The sequence below is a fragment of the Oncorhynchus kisutch genome, linkage group LG17 (genome assembly GCF_002021735.2).
Source record: "Oncorhynchus kisutch isolate 150728-3 linkage group LG17, Okis_V2, whole genome shotgun sequence".
NCBI classification, from domain to species: domain Eukaryota; kingdom Metazoa; phylum Chordata; class Actinopteri; order Salmoniformes; family Salmonidae; genus Oncorhynchus; species Oncorhynchus kisutch.
The window spans coordinates 74,972,520-74,984,492 of record NC_034190.2 but is presented as its reverse complement, the minus strand read 5'-3'; the positions used below and the strand labels follow the sequence as shown (position 1 = coordinate 74,984,492).

The 11,973-nt window shown below is 41.6% G+C and overlaps 1 protein-coding gene across 3 annotated transcripts in view; it reads left to right on the top strand.

The window, feature by feature from the left end:
• Nucleotides 1-351: 351 nt before the first annotated feature.
• The window catches only part of LOC109878427 (extended synaptotagmin-1-like), a 40,351-nt gene continuing 28,729 nt past the window's right edge, over nucleotides 352-11,973 (top strand). For all 3 annotated transcript variants that reach the window (XR_004203717.1, XM_031794595.1, XM_031794596.1), the window contains exons 1-4: nucleotides 352-941; nucleotides 5,363-5,404; nucleotides 10,575-10,709; nucleotides 11,861-11,934. Coding sequence is in view for 2 of the 3 variants with exons in the window: in XM_031794595.1 (XP_031650455.1) it covers nucleotides 600-941; nucleotides 5,363-5,404; nucleotides 10,575-10,709; nucleotides 11,861-11,934 (593 nt within the window). In the remaining variant the exon portion in view is untranslated. The remainder of the gene's footprint in view (nucleotides 942-5,362; nucleotides 5,405-10,574; nucleotides 10,710-11,860; nucleotides 11,935-11,973) is intronic.

The window sequence follows — 11,973 nt, the reverse complement described above, 5'->3', positions numbered from 1 at the left end:
GCACTGAGCTAGGCTGAAACACTTACTCAAGAAAACCAAAAAAGAGACCATGTTTGGGTGTGTCTTTATTAACTCAATGCTATATATATATATATATTGTTTGCTAACTGATATGTGACAAGTATTAATGCCAAAATAACATGCAAAACAGCTGCCCCACCTGCCCTGAATGATGAGTTTGTACTTGCAGTGGAGGTTGCTAAATATTAGACTGGATGGCACGGTAAAATGTTCTCGCAACAAGTACATTTTAGGGTAAAAAAAATCTGATGGATTTAAGGAGTGCTTTCACTTAGTTAACACGCCCTTACAAGTCTGACAAAAATTGGAATCCACTTGCTTCTGCCCGCTAGTGTTTGTCAGTGCGCGCATGAAGAGCGGTTTATTTCCCTGGCGCTATTTACCTATTCAATATGTATTTTTAGCTGAACATTTCTAGCAAAACTGTTTATTATCATTTCGCGTCAATAGTGTAAGGCATTGTCAATGGTTTGCAAGCTAAACTTTATTCCGTTGTTGTTTTATTTTTTAATTAAACAACAAGAAGACACTGAACGCGGAACTGCAGAGGTAGCGCCTCCACGGATAAGGATTTTGCGATGCCAGCTGTGGATGGAAGTCCGAGTATGGGCACAGGCTCCGGGGCTGCGGACTCGGCATTGCCAGAAGAAATGCAGCCACCCAAACCTCCAGGGCAACATGCTGTAACCGTATTGTGGTCATTTGGAAAATTCCTGGCTACACTTTTACCAGTTTATCTGGCCGGATACTTCGGGTTCAGTATCAGCTTGGTTCTATTCGGTCTCATGGTCTACATCGGATGGAAACACAGCAGAAACGAGAAAGTAATGCGTCTGCGGTCAGCTATGTTCGTATTGGAGAATGAGAGAGCATACACCACTGCGAGGGCTTTTATGAGTAAACAGGAATTACCCCCATGGGTAAGTAACAAGAAACATATCATTATTGTATTCCTATTTTCTCTATGGACACTTCAGCCTACTAGTCTGTGAGCTGGTAATTAAAGCCACCGTCTATAATATTTATATTATTTTTAAAATAAATAAAATACAGCGGAATAATAAATACATTATTTGAACAAAAGTCAGTCTTAAAATCCATCAATGTCATTACATCATACCCAAAAAGGTTTGTTTATGTTGTCAAAATAAATAAATAAAATATGTAAATGAATGAAGCAAAAAATGTGTCTGTGGTGACCAAAGTAACACAGTGACACAACTCAGTTGACAATAAGGACAGATATAATGGCAAGGGGATGAGCACAATGTCCTATTTGTTCACAATCTCTCTCTCCTTCATACCATTTCATAATTTGCACAGTGTACAGACATCCCAGTCTATGACTTACCAACCTTTTGTTAATACAGTATAAGGCTGTAATGTAATAAAATGTGGAACAAGTCAAGGGGTCTGAATACTTTCCCGAATGCACTGTATATTTCCTACCCCCCCACCCCTCCCCCTCTTCTACATTCTTTAGTCTAGTCCATCCAGCCCTAGCTATATTTGGACATTCTTAATATGCAGAGCCTGAGGAGAATGAGTCAAAACTTTCCCTCACTATTTTAAGTCTCTCTGGATAAGTGCATCTGCTAAAATATAATACCACAGAGTTGTTACTGTATTTAAAATTAGCACACAGTTAACTTAACAGTGACCTAAGTTCCTTGAAAAATCCACCCAAAACCAATCATTCCTTTAATATACTGTGTTAAATAATAGTAATAATTGAGAACAATATTTGTTGTGAACACATTTTTCATTTTGGCGTTATAATAAGGTTGGTAGCAACATGGAAAATTGTTGTGGAAATCTGTTACAGCTCAAGTCGACTATAAAATCCACAATGCAATGCTCTCTCTATGGGCTGGATGGCTAGCTAGCTACAGTTGAAGTCGGAAGTTTACATAGACCTTAGCCAAATACATTTAAACTCAATTTTTTACAATTCCTGACATATAATCCCAGTAAAAATGCCCTGTCTTAGGTCAGTTAGGATCACCACTTTATTTTAAGAATGTGAAATGTCAGAATAATAGTAGAGAGAATGATTTCTTTCAGCTTTTATTTCTTTCATCACATTCCCAGTGGGTCAGAAGTTTACATACACTCACTTTGATAGCATTGCCTTTAAATTGTATAACTTGGGTCAAATGTTTCACGTAGCCTTCCACAATCTTCCCATAATAAATTGGATTAATTTGGGCCCATTCCTCCTGACAGAGCTGGTGTAACCGAGTCAGTTTTGTAGGCCTCCTTGCTCACACACGCTTTTTCAGTTCTGCCCACACATTTTCTACACATTTTCTATGGGATTGAGGTCAGGGCTTTGTGATGGCCACTCCAATACCTTTCCTTTGTTGTCCTTAAGCCATTTTACCACAACTTTGGAAGTATGCTAGGGGTCATTGTCCATTTGGAAGACCCATTTTTGAAATTTAATTTCACCTTTGCGACCAAGCTTTAACTTCCTGACTGATGTCTTGAGACATTGCTTCAATATATCCACATAATTTTCCTCCCTCATGATACCATCTATTTTGTGAAGTGCACCAGTCCCTCCTGCAGCAAAGCACCCCCGCAACATGATGGTGCCACCCCCATGCTTCACGGTTGGGATGGTGTTCTTTGGCTTGCAAGCCTCCCCCTTTTTCCTCCAAACATAACGATGGTCATTATGGCCAAACAGTTCTGTTTTTGTTTCATCAGACCAGAGGACATTTCTCCAAAAAGTACGATCTTTGTCCCCATGTGCAGTTGTGGCGGTTTTGGAGCAGTGGCTTCTTCCTTGCTAAGCGGCCTTTCAGGTTATGTCGATATAGGACTAATTTTACTGTGGATATAGATACATTTGTACCTGTTCCCTCCAGCATCTTCACAGGGTCCTTTGCTGTGGTTCTGGGATTGATTTGCACTTTTTGCACCAAAGTACGTTCATCTCTAGGAGACAGAGCGCGTCTCCTTCCTGAGCAGTATGACGGCTGCGTGGTCCCATGGTGTTTATACTTGTGTATTATTGTTTGTACAGATGAACGTGGTACCTTCAGGCATTTGGAAATTGAAATTGAGGATGAATCAGACTTGTGGAGTTCTACAATTTTGGCGGATTTCTTTTGATTTTCCCATGATGTCATACAGAGGCACTGAGTTTGAAGGTAGGCCTTGAAATACATTCACAGGTACACCTCCAATTGACTCAAATTATGTCAATTAGCCTATCAGAAGCTTCTAAAGCCATGACAACATTTTCTGGAATTTTCCAAGCTGTTTAAAGGCACAGTCAACCTAGTGTATGTCAACTTCTGACCCACTGGAATTGTGATACAGTGAAATAATCTGTCTCTAAACAGTTGTTGAAAAAATTTATTGTGTCATGCACAAAGTAGATGTCCTAACCGACTTGCCAAAACTATAGTTTGTTAACAATACATTTGTGGAGTGGTTGAAAAACAAGTTTCAATGACTCCAACCTAAGTGCATGTAAACTTCCGACTTCAACTGTAGGTAGCTAGCTAGAAAAACGTAGCTACACACAATAATCTCAGCTAATTAACCCAACATTAGCACCAATTTTGTCAACAAGAAATACAACATTACAAATCTTTTCTGAGATGTGCGATAATTTACTTGCTATCTGTGTCTGTAGTATCTGCTATCTGTAGTATTGTATAGCTTTGTAATCGTGACATTATGTACTTCGAGGAAAATAAGCATGTATGCTGACTGAGTCACTATTAGCTTAGCAACCGTGTAACGCAGCATGACAACGTGAACGTGATTGGTCGACAGTCTTCTGGGTGGGGCATTATATGTTCCTTGATTCATTGAATTCCTATCTTATTTCTATAATATCTCTGACAACGGCACCATGCAATGCACCCTGGACTAAAGTGGCGGACAAATAGGAAAAATGTGCTATACCCTCCGTTAAATTAAAAATTTCTCGAGGTAGGAATATTTCAAAAATATGATCAATGGTTCATTCAAGAGAAGACATCCTCCCGTGATGACATCGGCCAGTATTGAAATCTGACATGAATGATAGACGTTTTCAAGATCCAAAAGTCATATGCCTATCAACTTCCAGTGTAGGTAGAGAGACTTTATCACGGTGCTACGTCACACCGGCCGGATTTCTGCCTGCTTGAACACCAATAACTCAGATACACATGAGAACATAAAATGACCCAGGGAATCGATAGAACATCACTCAGAGATGTACAAAAACAATGTAACATTCAAAAATGGTTGAACCTTTCCTTTAATTATTTGGACCAAGAGAGAGTGTTTCCACTCTGAGGTTTTGTCGTGCCACCGTCATTTTAGGCATTTCTATGTGTGTGCGCTCCCCATTTCCTGTTTCAGTTCGGAGGTTCCTTAGAAATTGAGGGTGGTACTCATAGAGATCCTATTAAATTTGTTTTCAAATTCCTAGTTCTATGGTTGTGCTACTGTTGACCTTTTAGATGGCAGAAGCTTGGTGACTCATAGACATCAATCAGAGGGAGAGGGGGAACAAGGAGGAACATATCAGGAAAGAGAGAAAATATGATAATTGCTTTCTTAATCATGGGACCATTTCAACATTCTTCAACACCCACAGGACACTCACATTGTCACCACAATCTCTGTAGTTTTGTCAACAGCATATCACAGGTTATTTTACAGGCACTCACACACACGCGCGCACACACATGATTATGATCTGCAGGTCTTATGACTGTGGTTTGGGTTTGGAGGAAAGATTGAGGGCCTGCTGTGGTGTGTCATCATTATGTTTTGAAACATGGAAAATGGTCAGAAACACACATCTCAATTTTACTGTTGGGTCATTCCATGTCATTTCAGCAAGCCATGACACCCACCATCTCAGAAATCATTTCTATAGTTAGAAACAGATAAGATAAGCATTCAGAAGCATTATTTTGTTTAAATATAATTTGATCTCGGCGAAATTAAGATAATTGATTGCACCCAAAAAAGTTGGGTCCAAATCGGATGTTAGGTACTGTATTTATTAAATATTATTTGAATCCTATAAATTGAAATGGGCAATTTGGGTGCAAACAATTAGGTTGACTTCTGAAAGATTAAATTACATTTCAGAATGCTAATATTATCTATTTCTGAAATCTAAAGGATTTCAGAACACTGAGATTGTGGGTGTCAAACCTCTTTCGGGTTCTTTTTGAGGTGGAATGGCCCTGTCTCGAGTCGATCCTTTGCCATTTCACGACCTCCCTACATTCCTACCCAGGTTACACTCTTTTGCTATGTATTTTCTTTAAGGCGGTTAAAAGTTTGAATCTAACCAATACTTTTCCCACTTTCTCTACAGGTCAACTTCCCTGACGTGGAGAAGGTTGAGTGGATGAATCAGGTATGTAATGTAGTACACACACAAACATATATATATATATATATATATATATACGTATATATATACACGCAAACACACACACTGAGCTGGTGTGCCGATGGAGAAGCTTTGTGCTGCCTGAGTGTGGTAGTTGTGTTTGTTTGTCCATCGTTGCCCTGGGTTGCTGTGTGTGTGTGTGCATCCTGCCTCTGTGAGCGCTCCACCTCCTCCATCAGTACCCATCATCCTCTGTTATAATTAAGAGTCGGGGGAGGGTAAGGCTTCCACCAGATCACATCACACACTAGATGTCGACCAATTATGATTTTTCAACACTGATACCGATTATTGGAGGGCCAAAAAAGTCAATACCGATTAATCGGCTGATTTAAAAATAAAAATAAATTTAATAATGACAATTACAACAATACTGAATGAACACTTATTTTAACTTAAAATAATACATCAATAAAATCAATTTAGCCTCAAGTAAATAATGAAACATGTTCAATTTGGTTTAAATAATGCAAAAACAAAGTGTTGGAGAAGAAAGTAAAAGTGCAATATGTGCCATGTAAGAAAGCTAACGTTTAAGTTCCTTGCTCAGAACATGAGAACATATGAAAGCTGGTGGTGCCTTTAAACATGAGTCTTCAATATTCCCAGGTAAGAAGTTTTAGGTTGTAGTTATTATAGGACTATTTCCCTCTATACCATTTGTATTTCATTAACCTTTGACTATTGGATGTTCTTATAGGCACTTTAGCATTGCCAGTGTAACAGTATAACTTCCGTCCCTCTCCTCGCTCCTCCCTGGGCTTGAACCAGCAACACAACGACAATTAGCGTGCGCTAACTAGCTAGCCATTTCACTTCGGTTACACGAGCCTCATCTTGGGAGTTGATAGGCTTGAAGTCATAAACAGCGCAATGCTTGACGCACAACGAAGAGCTGCTGGCAAAACGCACGAAGGTGCTGTTTGAATGAATGTTTACGCGCCTGCTTCTGCTTACCACCGCTCAGTCAGATACTTAGATGCTTGTATGCCCAGTCAGATTCTATGCAGCGCAGGACACGCTAGATAATGTCTAGTAATATCATCAACCATGTGTAGTTAACTAGTGATTATGATTGATTGTTTTTTACAAGATAAGTTTAATGCTAGCTAGCAACTTACCTTGGCTTACTGCATTCCCCTGAGTGAACTGTAAGGTTGCAAGATTGGATCCCCCGAGCTGACAAGGTGAAAATCTGTCGTTCTGCCCCTGAACAAGGCAGTTAACCCACCGTTCCTAGGCCGTCATTGAAAATAAGAATGTGTTCTTAACTGACTTGCCTAGTTAAATAAAGATTAAATAAAGGTTAAAAAAAAATCGGTGCCCAAAAATACAGATTTCCGATTGTTATGAAAACTTGAAATCGGCCCTAATTAATCGGCCATTCCGATTAATCGGCCGACCTCTATCACACACACACACACACACGCACACTGAGTATGGTTAGTTCTGTCTGAGATCCTTGGGACGTCTACCCTAAACCCTAACCTTAACCCCTACCCTAACCTTAATCCTTAACCATTTTAAATGTCAACTTCTATTGGGTAACATCAGCGTTGGGATGTCCCAAGGATCCCGGATAGCACTGACCCACTGAGTATCCCTGTTGCAGCCACAGCATCCACCCTGCCTCCCATCTCCACTATGAGAGCAGCTTCGGTGTGGATGATGGTGATGTGAATATCAATAATCAAAGCAAAGATTGTAGGAGGAGGGATCTAAAGGGCTCATCATTCACAAGAACCAACCCGGCTGCTTCTCCTCAAGGCTCTCTGCCTGCCTGCAACCCACCACGTGCTCTGACTGCATGCGTAGGCTATCCAGCCTCCATACTCAGGCTGGCTGGCTCTGTCTGGCTGGCTGGTTCTGTCTGGCTGGCTGCAACAACAACAGACCCTGGTCTGTTTCCCCATCTAACTTCATTAAGATGACACAGCCCAAATGTTATTCAATGATGATTTGTCAACAGTTTTTCAGTGCATAGTCTCTCATGACAGTGTCTGCATATGGAGTATCTCTTGGCAGTGCACAGGATTTCCTGGATTACATCCGGGATTAGTGAACTAGCACGTAATATCATATCACAATCCTCGTGCCTGTTTCCCCAAATGGCACCCCATTTCTTATTTAGTGCACTACTTTTGACCAGGGATTTTAGGGCTCTGGTCAAAAGTAGTGCCCTGTATAGGGAGTAGGGTGCCATTTGGTACGCAACCATGACCAGCCCCAGACAAGCAGACAGGGTCGAGGGGAAGGTCAGGGGTCATGGGAATGGCTGGGCAGAAAGATGAGAAGTACTATCAGCCTTAAACCTTACAGACTGATTCAGAAAATAGCACCTTTTAAAGTGATGACAAGCTTTGATTGGACGGACCTTGCACTTTATTCGATGTGTAAACAACTGCATGGCAGTGTGATTGAAGAATATGACAAACAGCGCTGATATACACAAATTATCCATCAAATTTAGCCTACAGCTGATAAATGTAGTCATTTAAAAGTAATTGAAAAACCAAGAACGCACTATCTCTGTGCATATAAGGTCACTGACCATCTCGAATCCCACCGTACCTTCTCCGCTGTGCAATCTGGTTTCCGAGCCGGTCATGGGTGCACCTCAGCCACACTCAAGGTACTCAACGATATCATAACCGCCATCGATAAAAGACAGTACTGTGCAGCCATCTTCATCGACCTTGCCAAGGCTTTCGACTCTGTCAATCACCATATTCTTATCGGCAGACTCAGGAGCCTCGGTTTTTCGGATGACTGCCTTGCCTGGTTCACCAATTACTTTGCAGACAGAGTTCAGTGCGTCAAATCGGAGGGCATGCTGTCTGGTCCTCTGGCAGTCTCTATGGGGGTGCCACAGGGTTCAATTCTCGGGCAGACTCTTTTCTCTGTGTATATCAATGATGTTGCTCTTGCTGCGGGCGATTCCCTGATCCACCTCTACGCAGACGACACCATTCTATATACTTTCGGCCCGTCTTTGGACACTGTGCTATCTAACCTCCAAACAAGCTTCAATGCCATACAACACTCCTTCCGTGGCCTCCAACTGCTCTTAAACGCTAGTAAAACCAAATGCATGCTTTTCAACCGGTCGCTGCCTGCACCCGCATGCCCGACTAGCATCACCACCCTGGATGGTTCCGACCTAGAATATGTGGACGTCTATAAGTACCTAGGTGTCTGGCTAGACTGCAAACTCTCCTTCCAGACTCATATCAAACATCTCCAATTGAAAATCAAATCAAGAGTCGGCTTTCTATTTCCCAACAAAGCCTCCTTCACTCACGCCGCCAAGCTTACCCTAGTAAAACTGACTATCCTACCGATCCTCGACTTCGGCGATGTCATCTACAAAATGGCTTCCAACACTCTACTCAGCAAACTGGATGCAGTTTATCACAGTGCCATCCGTTTTGTCACTAAAGCACCTTATACCACCCACCACTGCGACTTGTATGCTCTAGTCGGCTGGCCCTCGCTACATATTCGTCGCCAGACCCACTGGCTCCAGGTCATCTACAAGTCCATGCTAGGTAAAGCTCCGCCTTATCTCAGCTCACTGGTCACGATGGCAACACCCATCCGTAGCACGCGCTCCAGCAGGTGTATCTCACTGATCATCCCTAAAGCCAATACCTCATTTGGCCGCCTTTCGTTCCAGTACTCTGCTGCCTGTGACTGGAACGAATTGCAAAAATCGCTGAAGTTGGAGACTTTTATCTCCCTCACCAACTTCAAACATCAGCTATCTGAGCAGCTAACCGATCGCTGCAGCTGTACATAGTCTATTGGTAAATAGCCCACCCTTTTTCACCTACCTCATCCCCATACTGTTTTTATTTATTTACTTTTCTGCTCTTCTGCACACCAATATCTCTACCTGTACATGACCATCTGATCATTCATCACTCCAGTGTTAATCTGCAAAATTGTAATTATTTGCCTACCTCCTCATGCCTTCTGCACACATTGTATATAGACTCCCCCTTTGTTTTCTACTGTGTTATTGACTTGTTAATTGTTTACTCCATGTGTAACTCTTTGTTGTCTGCTCACACTGCTATGCTTTATCTTGGCCAGGTCGCAGTTGCAAATGAGAACTTGTTCTCAACTAGCCTACCTGGTTAAATAAAGGTTAAATAAAAAAATAAAAAAATAAAAAATATACAGTACTGTGCAGAAGTTTTAGGCAGGCGTGAAAAAATGCTGTAAAATAAGAATGCTTTCAAAAATAGACATGTTAATAGTTTATATTTATCAATTAACAAAATGCAAAGTGAGTGAACAGAATAGAAATCTACATCAAATCAATATTTGGTGTAACCACCCTGCCTAAAATGTTTGCACACTACTGTATTTGTTGACATGTCTAATACTAGGAAATGACTATAAGTCTAAATGACTATAGGTCTAAAATCTACTGAATTATTACTGAATTATTAATTGCTGTAACTAGCTAGTAGTGACAGTCTGTCCTTTGTTTCTCTCTTGTCAGAGCTGGCCTTTCAGGCTTGTGTTTCTGTCATGAGAAGAGTATCTCGACCAGATATGTGTTTGTGGTTTCCTGTAGTGTAGGTGGCTCAGGGGAGGAGGAGGAGGAGAGATCCTGCTCTAAGGTTGTCACATGTTCCACCGTCAGGTCCTCTTGCTGTGTTAGCAGATGTAGTCAGTTATAAGTGTTTGAGGGTTTTGGTTGTGCAATACAGTAGTCAGTTATTACACAGGCATGTGCTGTTTTATAGAACCTATTACATGTGTCTTGAGTAGCCCAATTCTTTCAGTAGGACCAAATCTTCAAATGTGATTATACACCATAAATATGAAAGAATTTTGCCTTAGCATATGACCTAATTACATTTGCCAAGCAGCCTAATTAAGATCACTTATGTTAGATACATTTTACATTGAATATTCAAGGAAATCGCCCAGCACAGTGTTTTGTCTACAAGCGCTGCAGTCCTTGAAAAATGTCCTTGAATCATGACCAGATGATGACATGATCTGATGTATATTTAGTACGTTGTAAATACACAGTGAAAATCATAACTACTTCTCTCTATCTCTCTGTGCCTCTCTCTGTCTCTCTCTCGGTCTCTCGCTCCCCCTCTGTGTCCTGCAGATCCTGCAGCAGGCGTGGCCATTCGTGGGTCAGTATCTGGAGAAGTTGCTGGTCGAGACCATTACTCCAGCCATACGTGCATCCAACACCCACCTGCAGAGCCTCAGCTTCACCACAGTCAACCTTGGGGAGAAGGTACTAACTAGAGCCCTGGCCTGTATAACATCATGTCATTACTGTATAGTAGGACCCAGGGTACTAACTAGAGCCCTGGCCTGTATAACATCATGTCATTACTGTATAGTAGGACCCAGGGTACTAACTAGAGCCCTGGCCTGTATAACATCATGTCATTACTGTATAGTAGGACCCAGGGTACTAACTAGAGCCCTGGCCTGTATAACATCATGTCATTACTGTATAGTAGGAACCAGGGTACTAACTAGAGCCCTGGCCTGTATAACATTATGTCATTACTGTATAGTAGGAACCAGGGTACTAACTAGAGCCCTGGCCTGTATAACATCATGCCATTACTGTATAGTAGGACCCAGGGTACTAACTAGAGCCCTGGCCTGTATAACATCATGTCATTACTATATAGTAGGACCCAGGGTACTAACTAGAGGCCTGGCCTGTATAACATCATGTCACTACTGTATAGTAGGACCCAGTGTACTAACTAGAGCCCTGGCCTGTATAACATCACGTCATTACTATGTAGTAGGACCCAGGGTACTAACTAGAGCCCTGGCCTGTATAACATCACGTCATTACTGTGTAGTAGGACCCAGGGTACTAACTAGAGCCCTGGCCTGTATAACATCATGTCATTACTGTATAGTAGGACCCAGGGTACTAACTAGAGCCCTGGCCTGTATAACATCATGTCATTACTGTATAGTAGGACCCAGGGTACTAACTAGAGCCCTGGCCTGTGTAACATCATGTCATTACTGTATAGTAGGACCCAGGGTACTAACTAGAGCCCTGGCCTGTATAACATCATGTCATTACTGTATAGTAGTAGCAGCCATTTATAGTAGCCATTTATAGAAAGCCATTTATAGAAATTTGTAGTAGCCATTTATAGAAATGTAAATAAATATGTGGCTCTGGTATGCCCTGTCGTTATACTCATGAAGATGGACAGGTTCATTCTAACACTAATAATCATACAGAACAATTGCACACAAATGAATGACTTGTTATTAACAGCAGACCCCTCCCTAATAGCCTGTAGGCGAGGTGACCTTATGCAGAACAGTTTGCCGTGAACATTATCTGTGTTATTCTATATGCTTTCTATACACATAATAATACCATAATATGTTTTTTTGTCTTAGGCCATGAAGGTGGTGGGAGTGAAGGCTCACACGGAGCACGATAAGCGGCAGGTCTTACTGGACCTATACATTAGGTACGCAGCCGCCGCAGCACCCCATACTGCACGCCTGTC